This window comes from Empidonax traillii, unplaced genomic scaffold (genome assembly GCF_003031625.1).
Source record: "Empidonax traillii isolate 1590-97213 ecotype Southwest subspecies unplaced genomic scaffold, ASM303162v1 scaffold1105:size522451, whole genome shotgun sequence".
NCBI classification, from domain to species: domain Eukaryota; kingdom Metazoa; phylum Chordata; class Aves; order Passeriformes; family Tyrannidae; genus Empidonax; species Empidonax traillii.
The window spans coordinates 211,337-230,003 of record NW_020956298.1 but is presented as its reverse complement, the minus strand read 5'-3'; the positions used below and the strand labels follow the sequence as shown (position 1 = coordinate 230,003).

The following is an 18,667-nucleotide window of genomic DNA, read 5'->3' as shown; positions in this document are numbered from 1 at the left end:
TGTTTTGGTTTTTTGTGTTTGTTTTTTTTTTTTTTTCCCCTGCAATGTATTTAAGCTGTTTATTTTTTAAATACCCAAGGAATGACAAGCTTCCTGAATTCTACAAGTGCTGGTGTCCTGGTTGTTGTTCCCCTCAGGTTTTCTGTTAAGGCCATCAATGAAATTGTAATTTGTCACTGACTTTACTGGTTTTGGCTGGGGTAACTTTTTCCACAGTGGATAGTGGAGGCCTGTGTTTTGGATTTGTGCTAGACACAATATTGATAATATGGTGATGTTTCTGTTACTGCTGAGCAGTGCTTGCACACAGCCAAAGCCTTTTCTACTTTTCGTACTGCCACAATGACTAGAAGGCTGGAGGTGCATGGGAGGAAACACAGCTGTGACAGGTGACCCAAACTGACCAAAGGGAACTTCCAGACCATCATGCTCAGTATATAAAGTGGAAGGAAGAAGAAGGAATAGGGAGGACATTTACCCTCCCAGTTCTCTCCCTGATCCTGCTGCTGGGGGAGTGAGCGAGCGGCTGTGTGGTACTTGGTTGCCAGCTGGGGTGAAATCACAACACTGAGCTGCTGTGGCTGGTTTTGAGGCTTCTCCATGCTGGCCAGTCTTGCCAACCATATATCAAATCTCTCAGCCTTAGCCATATTGATCACCACCATTGGTCTACCCTGGCCTCCAATCGGGAGGCCTGGAGACACACCATCTCTAACGCTGCTGCTGCTTTTGAGAACACACGCAGGATCACTCTTGAGGAGAAAAGACAATGCAGAAAGAATCGCGTCTTGTTGATATCACCTGGAGAGTCTTTCTGCTGCACCTTCTGCAACCGGATTTGTCTATCTCGCATTGGCCTTTTTAGCCATCAGCGCGTTTGTAGAAAGCGTGGGTAGAGCCCCTCTCTCAAATCTTCATTTGCAAAGCCCAGCCATGATGATATCAAACACTCATCTGCTTTCAGCTTCCCTGCCTATGAAACAGACCTGCTTGATATCTTTATTCCCAGGTAAGACAGCTGGCAATTTCTAAGGTTGATCCAGACATTGATCCAGACACGTCTGAAGTTTTTTTGAATTTGACATATTTGAAGAAAAAAGCATTTAAACACTTTGAGAAAGGGCCTTTTTAGTTTTCTTCTCCTTCAGTACCTGGCTTTAACTTGCTCATTTAAAGTCCAGCCTTGCTAAGCCTCAGGTAGGAAAAAAAAAAAAAAAAGAAAAGTAGCCACTTCTTAGGTTGAATCATAGCTGGATTCTAAGAGATTTGGAAACATCTCCTGGAAGGGGAGTTTTTCTCTCTATATTGCTATATAATGAGCTTCTGGAGATGAAACTGTCAAATTAAATACTCAGGTTTTGATGCCTAAATAAATACATGTATAAATATCTCATCTGGTGGTATGAGACTGTTTCCTGCCAGCACTAATACTGACTATCCAAACTACCCGCAACATCATATATTTCACTAATGCCAGTGCTAGAGACTTCGGATGTCACAGGCTACAACATCGGTTTCCAAGAAAATCAAATAAATCCAGCCATTTTGGGAAAGAAATGGACTCACTGGAACTTGACTCTACAGGACTCCTCAGGGATGACCTGTTGCTGGTCTGATGCAAACCAGATAATCTGGAGAAAAAGATATTCCAAATGCTTGACTGCAATTTGAAAACAGGACAATATTACACAGCAGAACACTCCTTCCTAAAAATTCCAGTACCACCAAAATCATGGGATATCAAATCCTTCCTGCGCTGCAGTCAAGAAAGTGAGATCAGGTTGGGTTGACATCAAGCAAACCAAGGTCATGGAAAGCACAAAATGGAGAGGAACTTCTGAAAAATGAAAGGATGAAGGTTGACTAATGCCAGGCTGTGAGGCTAGAGTGATAATAAATCTTGTCTGTCTGACTTTACATAATTTTTGTGATCAAGTCACAGGTCTGGCATGTGAAGTCAAGTGGTGATGCTGTCTTCCTAAATACCTATAAGTTGATATCCTGCTGAAAGGTGATGTTGGAAGAGAAAATTAGTGTTACACAGTGAATGTGTCTGCATCATAATAAAATTTAAAAGAAGATTAATTGCTATTTTGACATAAAATAGTAGATGAGGACCCTTCTTTGGTAGTGTTTTCAAGTAGAGCCTCTGGGATGTGATTTTTCCCCCCCCCGTGCAGTTCAAAAACCCATCACTTTGAAGAAATAGAAACATCATTATTTATAGAACTTGCAAATTGGTCTGGACCTCTCATTAAATGGAAATATTTTAGAAACACCCACTAAACCATATGGGTTTGTAAAACTAGGAAGAAAGAATTCACACCACACTTTCAAGGCAGATGTTTGCATTAAGGAGAGCAGAGGAGGGCTTAAAAACAGTGGTTCTGCAACTGTGTTCATCCGAGCCAGAGAATTAAAGTCCAGAAAAATCAAATAGGTGATAAAAGATGTCACCACCCCTATATTCAGCACTAAGGAGTGAGGCTTACTAATGGATACTGGTTTTAATTTAGCAAAAAGAAAGAAAATTAAAAATGAATGTTGAAAGAGCATTGTAAGGATGGAATGCTGAAAGCATCCTCTATGGCAAAAGTCTTAACGAGCTGTTTATTTATTTTGCTCAGAGTATGACTAGGATGTGAGCTAATTATGGTGTGCAAATAGTCTACAGGGAGGTGATATTTTTTGTGCTTTCTGGTTTTTGTTTCTATGGCAAAGGCAGAGTGAGATCCAGTTGCAGGAAGCTGAAGCCAGACACACTAGACATTAAGTGGTTATTTTTAATGTTGAGGAAAATTAACAGTTGGAATAATAGATGAAAGAACCTGGTAGATCTTCCAAGGCTGGAGCTTTTAATTAAGGCTTAGAGTACGTGCAGAAAGGCTAATGTGAGCGTTGCCATGCTGTTCTCTCTCAATTTTTTCTATAATCAGTGGAGCTATGAGACTTTTCTGCAGGAGGAGCAGAACAGGAGTCAAACCTTTTCCCTGTCTCTCTCTGCTGACAGCTGAGGTTTTCCAGATAAATCAGCTTTATTCAGTGGTACCCTCTGGTATAATTCATTACAAAACATATTTTATCTCCAGGATGCTGAAAGAGCTTGGAGGAGCAGCAGCTCCTGGGAGACTGCTTGGCCAGGCTGATGTGGGAGGTCAGACTGAGAGATTAGAGCACCCTCTCCTGCTCTAAAAATTAAAAGCAAAGTGATACAGCTGTGGCTTAACTGTCTCATGGGAAATATTATGTTATTCACTTCAGTGAGTATGAGGAGTGCTGGGAATTAATCTGATGGTATGCAAGTAATGCAGCATTGCAAGGAAATCTTTCCTCTGTTGTGTGGTTGTTGCAGTAATGATGAGCTGTTAGATGTGGGGGGAAAAAAGCAAGGTTTGGAGACAAAGGCAAGGTTTTAAACTTCAGTGTTAATTTCAGCCAGATGGATAGCCTAAATAACTTCTGGGGGTTTTTTTGGTCTCAGCTGCTTGATTTACCTTGCTCTTTTATTAGTGAAACCAATCAGGCAGTTCCAGGACCTGAGAGGACTGCCAGGACTTGTTTTGCAGAAGGAGGAGTGTTGTCTCCTGTCCTGGATACCCTGAGCAAAGGAGAGATGTGGCAGAGCCATTTGGGATAACCAGCTTTTCCTATGGACTATGGATTACTGCCACAGTTACTACTTAATGGCAGGATGGTCTTTTCATTCACTGACAAACAAGAAGCAAAAGAAAAGGGAGACACTGATAAAGTTTTCCACCCACTTGGCTATGGAAATGTATGAATTTCTTAAGGGCAGAGTAATTACATTAATGAGTAGACCACCAAGGTTAATTTCTAATCTTTCATTTCTGTGTGCCTGACCACATATTTTTCAACAGATCAGGTTTTAATGCTATAAAGATGCCCTAGAAGTGAGTCACTGGAGTTCTGCAGCTACTCCAGGAGATCTTGTGACTGCTGACCTGAAGTGGAATTAAGCGGTGCAGGCCCAGTGTTTATAGTGAAAGAAATGAGATAGCAGTGAGCATATGATATATGGATAGAGATAGTATATCTGTATATGCATAAATCAAACTTTCAGGTTCAAATAATAAGAAAAAGGCTCCTAACTGAAAAAACTTTATTTCTGGTGACAAACCATAATGCACCAGTCACATACAAAGCAGTGTTCTGAGTTCAGGCTTGGCATTAGAGTGTGTTTTAGGTACTTTCCAAAGTAAAGCTATTTGATAGTCCTTGATGACTATCTTGAGCTGTAACAGTCCTCAATGAAGCACATGACCAAGAACCTTCCTGGATCTGGGCCTGTGCAAGGAAATGAATGAATGGGAGGAAATGGATGAAATTAATAGAGAGAGCTGCTCTCCCCATTACATCTGAAGTCTTTGGGGCTTCCCTCATTCATTAGTTATGAACTGCTCTTGAACACATATCAATTACGTGTGTGTAATTTATATGATTTACTTGAAGTTGACACTACTAGAAGGTTGAACCACAAATTATTCCCTTTAGACCACAGGCGCTGGTTCTTTGACCCCAGATAAATTATTCCAAGGGGCGGGGCTTCCTAGCTAGGACAGGCACGGAGACATCTGAGGTCTTTGCAGGATGAAAGTTTTATTTCCAGAGTGTCTGGGAGTGGTTCATTGGAGGGCTCAGTTCTAGGGAGGTACCTAGAGGACCCAGAAAAATAACCAAGATTCATAGAATCATAGATTAGTTTGGCTTGGAAGAAACTTTTAAAGGTCACCCAGTCCAACCCCCAAGAAGTCTTTGATGCAAGTGTGTGTCATGATGAGTACAAAGTAAAAAAAACAGTAAAAAGGAGAACATAGCACATCAGCAGAATGGTAAAGCCAAAAATCAAATATTCCACTTACCCCAAACCTAAAATAGCTCTTTTCTCACCTGCTTATAAGGCAGAAGAGGAGCCATCTCTCCTGAGCTGCAGAGACTTAAGGAGCTGTTCTGCAGGGGCAGATCCCAGGAGCTAAATCCCACTAATCCAAGGGCAGAGCTTTAAGATGCCATCCCTACAATTAGTAAGTTAGACAGGAGTACATCTCTGCACTAAGAACAGTTCAGTGTGAGGCAGCCTTGGACCTCTGCAAGATCTTCAAGTTGTGAAACCCTCAGGAAAAGGATGGCCTTCACCAAAAGTAACCTCAGAAGATTTTGACAAGGCATAGAGGGTCCCACAGCACCCACCCAGCTGGAATGGCCCATGCATACAAGAAGTTGATGGAGGTGGGGACCAAAGCAGGGGAATCTGACTGTGTATCACCTATCTTTGTGGTGGCACCCACACACAAGGATAGCCACTGCTGAGAAGCTGCTCTGCTAGTGGGTGACTCCTCCTGGAGGTCTCCTTCCATCGGGCAAGAGGACCTGTGAGTGCATTTACAGCACAAACTGCATTGCAGTGCCCTGCGTTGCGTGTCTCGGTGGCTGAGGATCCAGGATAAAAGTACTTTTCCAGTATTGAACAGGTAAGCTGATGTAATGGGCCTGCTATTTTTAGAGTACAAATTTGCTGGTATCAGCAAAGTTTTTTAAGCCGTGGGGTAACACTGCAGAGAGTGGGGAGCCTGTTGTGGCTTTGCTATTTCTGTGCCTGGCTGCAAAGGGTTAGATTGTTATTCCAAAAAAACCCCCTATTGCTCCTCATATTCAGTCAAGAGTATTTTAAGCCAAGAGGGTACACAAAGTTTTAAAATTGATAGTTATATAGTAGTTCTTTATCCAAATTCAAACAATAATCCTACTTTTCCCTCACTTTCTGATTACCTGTTTATCTACCTTTTTTTTTATTTTATTTTTTTATTTTTATTTTTGCCAGGTTTAAGAGTCTCTGCTATGACTTGTCCTTGAAAAAATTTTCAAGAAGTTTAAAAATCAAATGCACATACATACATATTGCTAAGTATGTGAATATAAGGTCTATATATGTGTGTGTGTGTATTTGTGTTCATGTCCAGCTCTAATTCATATTCAAATCTCGCTGTGGAGTTTTGGCAAAAGTTGATGGCTTACTGTGTTTCACCTTTTTATTTTCTTATATGGGTGTTTGTCTGTGTGATTTTGAAATTATCTTTCTTAAGAACCAAAACCACAGCGTGTCCACAGGTTCTGCTTACTGCTGCAAACAAAGCAGACTCATTCTTCACTGCGTGGTGTCAAAATATATTGCAAAGCATATTAAAATGTTTACACAAGTGTGTATTTAAGGGTTACAGCCCGTCTGACACTGGTTGGACACTTTTCTGTGTGATGAGGTGGGTTGTGTGGTGCATGTCCACGTCTGTGCATGGTTTTGGCTTCTCACAGACTTGCGCCTTGAGAACTGTTTTGCAATTTTTGCTGACTCAGCTGTATCTATGTGCGGTGAACAAAGATGTACATTGAAAGGCAAAAGTAATCTACTTTCCTTCCAGCAACTGGTAATGCACTGCTTGGCTTCCTCAAGAACTTGGTGCAGATCTACCCACCTGTAAAACAATGTCATTTCTCCTACGGTGCCCTAACAGCTTCTTCTGGGTGCTGTCGAGGCACATTAGCTTGCATCAGCTCAACACTGGAAATTCATTCAAGACATTTTTCTGGGCTCTCTGGTGGCTGCTGTTTGGAATAATCCTACTTTGCTCTCCAGCACATTGTTCTGTCTTTAAAATTGGACTGCTCGGACCCTGGAACTGTGACCCCCTTTTTTCCAAAGCCTTTCCCCATGTGGCTGCCAGGTTAGCTGTGGGACGAATAAGCCAAGATCCTTCACTAGATCTTGGCCACAGGCTGGATTATGTGATCCTGCAAGAAGAATGTGAGGCACCAAGAGCTCTGGTTAGATTCTTTGACTTTGGAAAGCTTTCCTCAGCTTTCATAGGCCCTCTGAACCCTGGCTTCTGTGAGGTGGCTACACATTTAGGGGAAAACTGGAATAAAGCTATCTTCTCATGGATGTGCATCAATTATAAACTGGATTCCACCATCCACCACCCTGCATTTGCAAGGACTCTGCCCTCTCCAACCCAAGTTTTGTTTACAGTGATGAAATATTTTAACTGGGCCCGTGTTGGCATCGTTGCATCCAGAGAGGATATTTGGATGTACACAGCCAACGAGTTAGCAACTTCACTCAGGAGCCAGGGGCTACCTGTAGGCATTGTTACATATGTGCGTAAAGGAGAAAAAGGCATTGAAGACACCTGGAACAAGATTAAAGAAGTTAATGACATTAAAAGTAAGTGTTTTAAGTCTCATTCCTTTTTTTATTTTTTTTTTTTTAATTATTATTATTTTCTCTAGGGTAGTACTGCATTGTTACAGTTTAGAGAAGGAAAATTTGAAGTGGTTTAAATCAAGAAGAACTTTACCTCTGACCTTAATGGAGCCAGGTCTTCACAAAAAAGAGTGTTGGACATTTTGTGTTTGATGAAGATAGAGCAAAATAGTCTCCTACAACACGAAAGATCAGTTCCAGCTTATCTGAAAAAAAATTATATTTAGTAGATGGTTGTCTGTGCTTGACTTGTGTAAAGAGTAGTTTACAGGATTGTTTTATATTAATAATGATTTGTATTCTGGATTATCAAAAATCTCACCCTTTGATGCCTGTGTTCAGTGAAGGTATCAGAAGTGAAATGCAATCTTACACACCACAGACTACTAAAGCAGTGGAAGGGTTCTTTTTGACACACAGCTTGTAGTAAAGAATGGTCTTTCTCTTGAGAAAATGGGTGGGGGGGAAAAGACATGTTTTTCTGGTTCAGAGCCTTGTTGGAAAGTCTGTGATGAAGCTCTGATCCTGGATGTACACCCCTGCAGTCATCACTGGGACTCCAGTGAGGAGGCATTTTAGCTTACTTTGGATTTTACACCAAAGAATGACAAGGGTAGAAAATGCTGTCTAAACTCAAGTTCTATCAGTGTTCGAATCTATGCTTGAGACCAAATCCACCTCAGGTGAGTTCATCTCCTTACCATCACAGCTCTCCATGTGAGTCACAGATGACGGGCTCCTTTCATAATAGATGGAGAGAACCAGTCCCTTTTCAAATACCATTCATTTGACCAGCTGCTATAGTAAGGCACTGTCAAGAAGTACTGGTTTCTTTGCTGTAATTCAGAAACCTGAAAATTGTCTTGTTCATTTTAGCTTCTACTTTTCCAAGGATCCTTTTTCCCATAAGGAGAGACCACAGCTACCCTAGGGATCCTGCTCTCTCCTCGTTTAGAAGCCATCATGTCTCCTTTGCAACTTTGCTTCACACCATTGCTCTATTTTTCTTCTCTCATTAACTTAATCTTGAGACACTGTCTTGGATCAAATATCAGGAGTGGTGCCTTTCCTGAAGGGCGAGTGAGTATCCAGGAAAGCCTGTTAAACAGGTACACCTATATTTCAGATCTCCCCCCAGACATGGGGATTGGGCCCATGACATTCTGCAGTCAAAGACTCAGACTTTGGGACAGTCAAGCACGAACCAGATGTTTAAACACAACACAGTGTCCAACCTAAAATCTGTATATTTGGTGACAGGGTGAATGTGTGGAGGTTGGGCATTGCTTACAACGATGAGGTGTCTGTCAGCTCAGGGCACACAGACGGAAAGCTCAAGTCTCACAGTCAGTGACAACAATGACCCCAAACACCCATCATGTTAACCCTTGCCTCACTTCTGTCAAAATTTCTCCCCATTCTTTCTTCTTTACAGTTCCAGAAATATGTACTACTCACAACCTTCTTTACTAGGTATTGCAGACCTCCAGAGGTTGAACAAAATAGGTGTAGCTCTCAGCTTCCTTGGAACATAACAAAGGAATCTGACCTGACAGAGTAACTCAGACAGCTCTTTTATTGGGAGGGGAGGGTGTTATTCTGCGTTGAAAACCCCAAATAGATTAACAACACTCTCTGCTGTCTTTGTGTTCCAGTAATAGTCCTGTGCATGCATTCTGTTCTCATCGGAGGGGAGGAACAGGCCACCTTACTCACAAAAGCTCTGGAAATGGGACTAGCAGATGGAAGATACATCTTTGTTCCATATGACACTTTATTGTACAGTCTTCCTTATCAAAACAACTCATTCAGTGTCTTTGATAATGACAGCAAGCTCCAGGAAGCATATGATGCTGTGCTGACTATCACATTGGACTCTGGAGAAAGGACTTTCTATGATGCGTTCAGGGAAGCTAAAGAAAGTGGTGAAATAATGAGGGATTTGGAAGCCACACAGGTAAATATTCTTTCTCTTGGGCTTTTCTGGGATGTGTCAACAAGAGACATGAGACAAGCAATAGCTACAGAGAAAGTACAGGGGAGAGTCAACCCAGACTGCATGCTTTCATTTTGAGAAAAACTTGGTGAAATTTGAGTATGGTTTGCATTCATTTGAAAAGATAATTTCTCCTGGATGTCTGACAATATAACTCAGTGTGTTCAATTTGCAGGACCATGCTGGGAATTCAGGAGAAAGGGGTTGTCTCTGAGCCTCTCAGATTTGTTTTGCTATGTGCTAACTGCAGTAGACTCAAGTTGAAAAGGTGTCTCCTAAACTGGGTAAAATCCATGGAGTTTTTGAGGAACTAAAATAATATGTCCATATGACTGAAAATGTGAGGGGATGATACAGACTAATGAAATACTGGCTGTTTCTAGAGGGAAATGTTTAGGATTCTTGCTGCCTTGCTCTTCTTAGCACTATAGTCAAAGTTATTGTTTGTCAGCACAATTATCTAAATGTCATCAGTAACCTATTAAAAACTAAATCAGTTGTTCCCTTGTAGACATTTACAAGTAGAACTGGGGAATCTCATACTGGTGAAGAGATGCAGGATTCCGCTGAGCTGATCTTCAAATCTCCCTATGACCTTTGAAAAAATTACAAGTACTTTTAAGGCATGATTTATGGATACCTACTTCAGAAGGAGATGAATCATGCCTTGAAAGCATTCATTTCTTTCCCTTCACTATAATGAGAGCCTAGGTTAACTATATCGTGTCGAGTTTTTCACTGTAGATGTCTATATCTGAGCAGTGAATCCCACCACAAATGCCAAATTCTGTGGCTCCCACTCAGCATTCCTCATTTTTTTCACAGGTGTTTGCCTATAATCTCTCTTCACCTGCCAGCTGTGAATGTCCACGTGATTGCAAAAGTCACCATTTTTGTTAAAGGTTCCTAAATCAAGTCTGTTATGGAAGGGAACAATGCAAAGAGAAAAGGCTCTGTTAGAAAACAAAACAAGTTTGCCATGGCTCTGCTCTGGGATTTTAACATCTTAGAAATAAGTAATGTTCTGACAAAGACCAATTTTTTGGGCGATGGCACTTTTCCTGTCTTGGTAGGAAGGCAGGCGAGTCTGTGACTTTGAACTTCTATTTGTAGCTGATGTTTTGGTGTAGTATTTTGAGGCAGGTTGTGATAAATTTCAGGTGAACATCAGGCTGAAAGTCTTCGCTTTTATGATCTTAATGCAATTTTGCAAGGTTTTAAAAATATTTTGAAGTTGTATTTTGGGAAGCAACCATAGGAAAAAACAGGTATTCAAAGTCATGCACATATTGAGTCTATCCAGAGCTACCTTTGACCTAAGATCCTTCAAACCCTTTACTCTCTGAGCCTTCATGCTCAGCTGTCTCAGTACTTGAGTTTACAACTTAACCAGTGGGACAATATTTTGCCACAAACCTCAAACTGGAGGTTAGGAACAGCATAGCCTGACCTCAATTTCTCCATGTATTTTTAGGTTTCTCCACTCTTTGGAACAATCTATGATGCTATTTACTTCATGGCAATGGCTATAGACAGTGCTCGGAGGAAAGGAGTAAGAACCTCCGGAGCTAACATTGCTGAGCACACAAAAAACTTCAGTTTCCCGGGATTTACTCGCCAGGTAGAGACAGACAGCAATGGGAAGGGGCTCAGCAACTATGTAATCCTGGACACAGATGGTCACGGGAACCAGCTTTTCCCAACCCACATACTGGACATATCTTCAGATTCCGTGCTGTCCCTAGGCCAGGCCATCCACTTTCCCAATGAAGTTCCACCCAAGACAGACTCCAGTTGTTGGTTTGATCCAGATGTTCTCTGCACTGAAGGTAAGGGAGAAAAAGACAACAAAAGGGTCAAATGGCATTGAGTCTCATTTCTTTCATCTTTTCTCTCACTCCAGGTGGTTACCCCTCTAAATAAGAATTCTCCAACATGAAAAGTCAAAATTCAAGAAATTAATGAAAAGATACCCAGTCATCGTCTTGTTTGTAACAGGAATCATATGCAGAGATACCATCACTGATCCACAAGACTCTTTTATTGCTTGCTAGGTCATAGAATCATGGGATCACTAGAGCTGGAAAAGACCTCTAAGAGCATTGAGTGCAACCATTAACCTAACACTTCCAAGCCCACCACTACCATATCCCTAAACACCACATCTACACATTTTTTGAGCAACTCCATGGACATTATTCCCATCGCTTCCCTGGGCCAATAAGGTTGTTGCCACTCCACTGTTGTGGTGTGCTTGAAGGGGTTTTCTGGGTCTAAAAGTCAACATTTGCCTATTTTAATAATAACCATTGTATACCAGAGGCTTCACCCAGCACTATGTCCCTGTCCTTCTGAGGGATGGGGCCTGGAAGACAGCCTTAGAGAGCTGCTCAACAGCAGATGCTCTCACCATCTCTCCTGTTAACCCAGCTTTTTTATCCAGTTGTGGCATTAAGGACATCAGAGCTCACCTCTTCAAGAAAAAATGATAATCATTACTCAGAATAGTCTGAGTCACTGTAGACAACAGAGGTAGTAATAAAAGGCTTGAGGGCCAAGATGTTTCTTCTGCTTCCCGGGTTAGTAAGATTGGGCACTGTTTTTACTTATTGTTTTTAACCTGAGGCAACTGTGGTGCAGTTTTAAAGTCACAGGGAAGCCAAAATCTCAGGGTAGGATACTTAGCCTCCTCTTGGCATATTTACTTATAACACTAAGCATTTACACCTACTGCTCCAGGATATGACCGATTCAGACAAAAGTAACCACATCTACAGAATACTTCATTCAGTAACTGAGAAAAACATTCCCCTTAGCTCAGTCATAGCTGGTCTAAATCAGTGTCACTCTATGAAAATTGGAGATACACTGATCTTACAGCAGCTGGCAAGCTATAGAAGAGATAAATATAATACTATCATAGATCTAATTTTGCACTGCCACTAGGAACGATGTAGCAATTCAGCATCCCTTTCCAGTCTATGAAAAAATCCCACTGATTTTTAGAGAGATCAGATTTCATGTTCATACCTTTACAGAAGCATAAAGCTCTAGGCATTTCTCAGTGAAACAGTACTTTATTATTATTACTAGTATTTCAGAGACTGAATTTTATGACTAGAATTAAATCCAGGCCTCACTCTGGCTTTTGAAGTTAAGGTTAGAGGGGGATTGGATGTGAAGTTGTCAGGCTGCTGTGGTTCCTAACTCCAGGTTCACCAGGAGTGAGGCTGTATTGCTGTTCCCAGTACATGGACACACATACACACACACACACACACACACACACACACACACACACACACACACTGCAGAGACAACTAGTCACTGATAGAGTACCAGATATCAAAAAGCCATGTGTTTAAAGGCACCACACCCATAACCAGGATTGATGGGACATGGACAACGTGAATGGCCCAATTCTGTTCTCATGCACCACATAATTAAGCTTGCTACCAGATCTCACAGCTCCAGTTCCTTCAGACTTACTAATGCATCCTCTGGTAGATGGTCCCAATCTAAATTCCCTCATAGGAAGCTCTCAAACCCTTTGGTGTCTGCAGGAGGTGACTCCAGACATGTAGTCTTTCATGGGTTGCAGGCTCCATGACTCATCCTGCCTGTTCATAATATTGATGCGAAGTCTGTAAACATCACAAGCAGTCAGACAGCACACTCACCCAAGGGGAAAAAAAAAAAAAAAAAGGAGGAATAGGGGTTAAGAAGAAGGTAGGACAGATTGTGATGATCAGGTGCAAGGTTTGACTAGAAAAAAGCTTAGCATCCCCATCCCCTCCCATACTTGACCATCCTCGACACCCTATCTGTTCCTTTCCCCATTTTTGCCCCTTCATCTAAAGATCCCATAAGAAGTTTCACATAGTCCCACAGTTCCCTTAAAACATTCCCTAATGACTTTAACACAATCCCACAAGTCCCCTCAAGTATGCTGTAAGTTTGCTGTTTCCCATGAGCTCACAATAACCTTGCTTTCACTTCTAATTAGTTATAAAGATCTGCCTGAGCTTCCTCGGAGCTTTGCATGGTCCCTGTGATGCCACATTCATCACTGGCATGAACTCTCTGGTGTTTGGTAGTGCCTTTGCTGTCTCCCATTCCTCAGGGTTTGTTTATCTGGCTGTTTATTTTTTACTTTTCTTGTCCTTTAAGTCTATGGTTCACTGCAGTGAATGTTGTGCTCTGACTAGCTCTCATTCTCATCTTATCAAATAGTGTTTCCGTGAGTGAAATTGGATGGACTTCATATGTTTTTTAGCTGATTAAGTGCCTTCACATCTGTAATGATGTGAAACTGTTCCCCTACTTCAGCAAGGGATATGATCAGGGAGAGACCCTTTGGTATTCCTTGGTTTTTTGCACTGCCTTTCAAGTGCCATATTCCATTAGAGTCCTCTAAAGAATGGTCAAGCACTTGTAGGTTATTCTAGGCAATGATAACAAACAAAAGAACTTCTCTTGAGATCTTTCTCAAAGCAGATTTGTTCAGACAGTAGTCTCTGGGGGCTACCTAAAGAAGTTTAGGAGACAGGACCAGTAAAAAACCCTGATTAAATACGGAAGAGAACATTACCAAACTTCAAATTATTCCTACCACACTGTGGTCTGGGTTACAGGTTCTCTCTGAAAATGTTAGAAGGCCATGCAGGGATGTGAGATGGGACTTTCATACCTTCATCACTGGTTTGTCCAGGAGGCCTTCCCTGCTTTGTCCAGCAAGAAAAACAACTCATAGCACTGTGGCTGGGCTATTCAAAGCTCATTTAAAAATAAGCTTCTTAGCAGGTGACCACAGCCCAGAGCACTGGCTTTCCTGCAAATCTGCCTCTAAGTGGACCCAATCCTTCCTTCTCCATGCATGTAGCATTGTGCAAGATCTTTATGTGATGTGTTCTAGCTCTGCACACTTTTTAACACCATTCCGTCTGGAGGGGAACATTTTGGCAGCTCCTTTGCTGCCCGGAATGAACACTGGTTTGCTGTCACCTGCTCTTATGGGGATTGTAACACTCTGACTGATTTCTTCCCTACAGGTGAAGGTATCCAGGGCTAGATCCTGGCTGGAGCATGAAAGCAGAGTGACTTCTTTTATAGAATCATAACATCATAGAATCACAGAATGGTTTGTGTTGGAAAAGATCTTCAAATATTACCAAGTCCAACTCCCCCTTTTATGGATAGGAACATCTTTCCCTAGAATCATAAAATAGTTTGGACTGGGAAGGGACCTTTCAAGGTCATCTAGTCCAACCCCACACTAGACCAGGTTGCACATAGACCCATTGAGCCTGATCTTGAACACTTTCAAGGATGGGGCAGCCATAGCTTCTGTGGGAAACCTGTTGCTGCATATGTGTGAGGACAATCAAGGACTGGGGATCTAGGCTGAAGCGGGAAAATTTCATCTAAAATACTCTGTCTTTTCTGAAATGACACCAATTTTCAAAAATGTCTTCACTTTTCACTGGGAAGGTCTAGGTTTCAGTGCTTGCAAAGAGGCCTGTGATTGAGGTTTGTGACAAAGAGTCATAAACCTTTTATTAACCCAAATTTCTCCATGATTGTTTGCATTTAGAGATCTCTGAATACAAACAAAATAAAATAGAAAAATCAGAAGGCAGAAGAGACAGATACAGCAGTTCAGCTCATTCACTCATGCTGGTTTCCCTTACCTCTCAAGTAAATACACTCATGAGCAAAGTATCTATCTCTAGCACTTTCTGTCCATGGACTGTTGAGGAGAACATCAACATTCTGCTCCTCCTCTGCTCTTTTCAGCATTAGAAATATGTAGCAGAGAATGAAAAATCCCAGATGGGCCAGTGACTCACAGTGGCCATCAGTTTGGCACCACATGATAAAGATTTTTCAGCATTCCAGATCCTGGAGAGAAAAGGGTCAAATGTTAAAAAGTTACGAACTTTGCAGAAGCTTCCTCTAAAACTTAATACTTTCCTGTGAGTCTAGTTGTTATTTACTTGAAGAAAAACTATGTTTCCACTGATCCAGGTAAAAAAACTGCATGGAAATAAATAATTAGAGTAGTTGCAGTCTCATGTAAACAAAGTCAGTAAGTATTTGTGTATTCATAAATTAAAATTGCTTTAAAATTGTCTTTTGGCATTCTCCTGCCTGAATATTTGACTTTGTAATCTAACGGTCTGATATTGATGTTTTTAATATTATTGCCTAAATCAAAATTATTTTCTTATTGACTGATTCTTTCCCCTCTTTGCACAGGGATTGAGCCTGAAGTCATTACATTGGGAGTAATGCTGATATTTGCCCTGGTGGTGTGTGCTGTGGGCCTGGCTTCTCTCATCAGGTGAGATTTGCAGCACGTATTTGAGTTGGTGCCACTTTTAACTTCTGTGGGAGGCTTGTGCTTTAGCCAGCAGTTTAGACCATGCACACAAAGCAGGTGTGATTGTTCTCTTTGCCCTCCAGCCACAAATCTCTTCATATTTATGGTGGGTTGACTCTGGCTGCGTGGCAGGCATCCACCAAATCCACTCTCTCTCTCCCTTTTTCAGCTGGACAGGGAAGAGAAAATATAACAAAAGACTCATAGGTCCAGATAAGGACAGGGAGAGATCATTTACCAGTTACCATGATGACCAAAATGGACTTGCCTTGGGGAAACTAAATTTATTACCAATAGAATCAGAGTAGGATAATGACAAATAAAACCAAATCTTAAAAACAGCTTCTCTCCACTTCTCCCGTCTTCTCAGGCTTTACTTTACTCACAGATTCTATACTTAGTCCCCACCAGTGGCACAGGGGCCAGGAATGGGGACTGTGGTCAGTTTTTCACGCATTGTCTCTGCCGCTCCTTCTTCCTCAAGGGAAGAACTCCTCACACCCTTCCCCTGCTCCAGCATGGGGTACCATCCACAGGAGACAGTCCTGTGTGAACATATACAATAGAAGTCCTTTCCATGGGCCACAGTTCTCCATGAACTGTTCCAGCATGTGTCCCTTTCCACAGGGTGCAGTCCTTTAGGAACAGGCTGCTCCAGCATAGGTCCCCCACGGGGTCACAAGTCCAGCCAGCAAACTGGCACCAGCACATCTTCCTCTCTCTACGGGTCTAAGGTCCTGCCAGGAGTCTGCTCCAGTGCAGGCTTCCCGTGGGGTCACAGACTTATTTGGGCATCCTCCTGCTCATGGATTGCAAGTGGATTTCTGCTTCACTGACAACCTCCATGAACTGCGGGACTACAACCTGCCTCACCCAAGTCATCACCACGGGCTGCAGGGGAATATCTGCTCTGTCACTTGGAGCACCTCCTCCCCCTCCTTCCTACCCGATCTTGGTTTCTACAGGGCTATTTCTCTCACATATTCTCACTCCTCTCCGGCTTAAGTTGCCCCAGTTATTTTTTTCCTTCCTAAATATCTTATCCCAGAGGTGCTAACACTGTTGCTGATGGGCCTGACCACCAGCAGGTCTGTGCTGAAGCCTGCTAACATTGGTTCCATCAAGGAGAATCCCCTCCTTACACAGGGAAAGGTTCTAGCAGCTTCTCACAGAAGCTCCCCTATAGACCCCCACCACCAAAACTTTGCAGTGCAAACCCAATACAACTTTATTAGGTGACAGTGGCTTGAGCACTGCAGGCATTGGTTCTGCAGTCTCAGGAACAGCCATTTTGCTCTTAATGCAGTCCAGTCTTGGTAGAGGATTGCAGTCTGTTGCTGTAGGGATTAGCTGGATGATGGGTCTGAAGCATAAGGAAAATGACTATCACTTTGGAAATGCAAACGGTAACACATGAACCAAAGACAGGAATCTGCTATTAGAACATGAGGGTGAAGACCAACTCTTTTTCTTATTCCAGATCATTCTTGCCTGGATTTCTGTCCCCGATATAATCATGTTTCCTATGAAACATATAAGGCTCACCATCTGTATTTTCTCTGTGTACTAAAGAGAAAGAAAATACCTCTGGAGACGGTTTGGCACAATTGTTTAGGATGCCTCTTTATTATCAAACTGATTTATTCTGTTTTCAACTGGAGTTCAGATCCCTGATCATTCCCATTGTATAAGTACTGGTCTGGGGACGGGATCTTTGGAGCAAATGCAGTAATCGTCTGGGGAATTAATTCCAATAATTGCATAGGTCACACTTGTGTTCCAACTCTATATCCAAGGTAGAAATCAGCCAGAATGGGCTGCTTGGTCCAGGAGCTATGGATTGCTCTTTGGCAAGGACACTGTAGCCCCTGGAGTAGTCTGTCTCTGTTGGTGTCTGCATGACTGATATTAGGGTGAAAACAGACTGAAAGTAGAAGGCATGTTTACTCAGCAGCAGTGAGTTCAGCAAAGCAGGGTTCCTAGATTGTTCCGTCCAGCTTTGCCTCTCAAATAATTCACAAACATGTTTTGTCTCCAGTCCTGAACCATCCCCCTGAACCCAGATGATACAAGGCCACCCAGCAAGCAACACCCCAAACAGCTCCCCCACTTTAAGCACACAGCTGCTTCTGATAGTATTGCAGGCACTGAGGAGGTTGCCTCCCTCCACCCACACTTTGAAACCAGGCTCTATTCCCTTGCTACCACCCTCTACAATTAAGTAAATAAAAGACAATCTTTCTGCCTACTCTATTTGTAAGCTCTTCCACAAGTACCATGATTGGGAAGGCTCAGTCATGGGTAAAGAGGTATGGCCATCTGCAAGCGAAGAAAAAAGTCCAGCATGACTCAGACAATAATTTTTGTTAGGAAAGGGCATGTCTGGAGCTAAATTTAAACCACATCATGGTCTGAGTTTAAATGTGAAAGCTCTGGTCTTAGCTCTCCTAGGGATCTACTGCATGACCTCCAATGAGTCACTGTCCTCTCTATGCTTAGCTTTAGGCAGAGGGATGCTTTCTTCCATGCTCGTGGGAAAGGATGTGACTGATCAAGCAAGGTTTTTTAGGTGGACTGGTGTAAGATACACAAGTGATGAGTTTTTTGCATGAATATGAGTTGGGTGGCTTGGGACAGTGTGGTTAGAGAAAGATTATAAAAGCATCTTCCCAAGTAAAGCCTATGGTTCCACGGCCAAGGCTGCCTCTGAGCTCCAGGAAACTATCTGTGCTCTTCTAAAATGCCCAGAGTGGTACATGGAGTGGAAAAGTGAATTGTGGTGATGTGGGGGTATTTTATGTAATGGAGTCCATCAATAGTAGAGTTAGCAAAAGACATTCTATTGTCCACTTTATTAGTATCATAGAGTAGTCAATACCAGATAATATTCTAAGTGGAAAGGAACCCACAAGGATCATGGAGTCCAACTCTCACTTGAATGGCCAGTGTGGGGATTGAACCCACCACCTTGGTGTTATTAACACCATGCTCTACCCAACTGAGCTCACCAACC

The 18,667-nt window shown here is 42.2% G+C and overlaps 1 protein-coding gene across 1 annotated transcript in view; it reads left to right on the top strand.

The window, feature by feature from the left end:
* The first annotated feature begins 6,498 nt into the window (after positions 1–6,498).
* Positions 6,499–18,667, top strand: part of GUCY2F (guanylate cyclase 2F, retinal) — a 39,479-nt gene continuing 27,310 nt past the window's right edge. The window contains exons 1-5 of the mRNA XM_027904948.1: positions 6,499–7,237; positions 8,932–9,233; positions 10,747–11,101; positions 14,324–14,329; positions 15,531–15,615. Coding sequence (XP_027760749.1) covers positions 6,499–7,237; positions 8,932–9,233; positions 10,747–11,101; positions 14,324–14,329; positions 15,531–15,615 — 1,487 coding nt within the window. The remainder of the gene's footprint in view (positions 7,238–8,931; positions 9,234–10,746; positions 11,102–14,323; positions 14,330–15,530; positions 15,616–18,667) is intronic.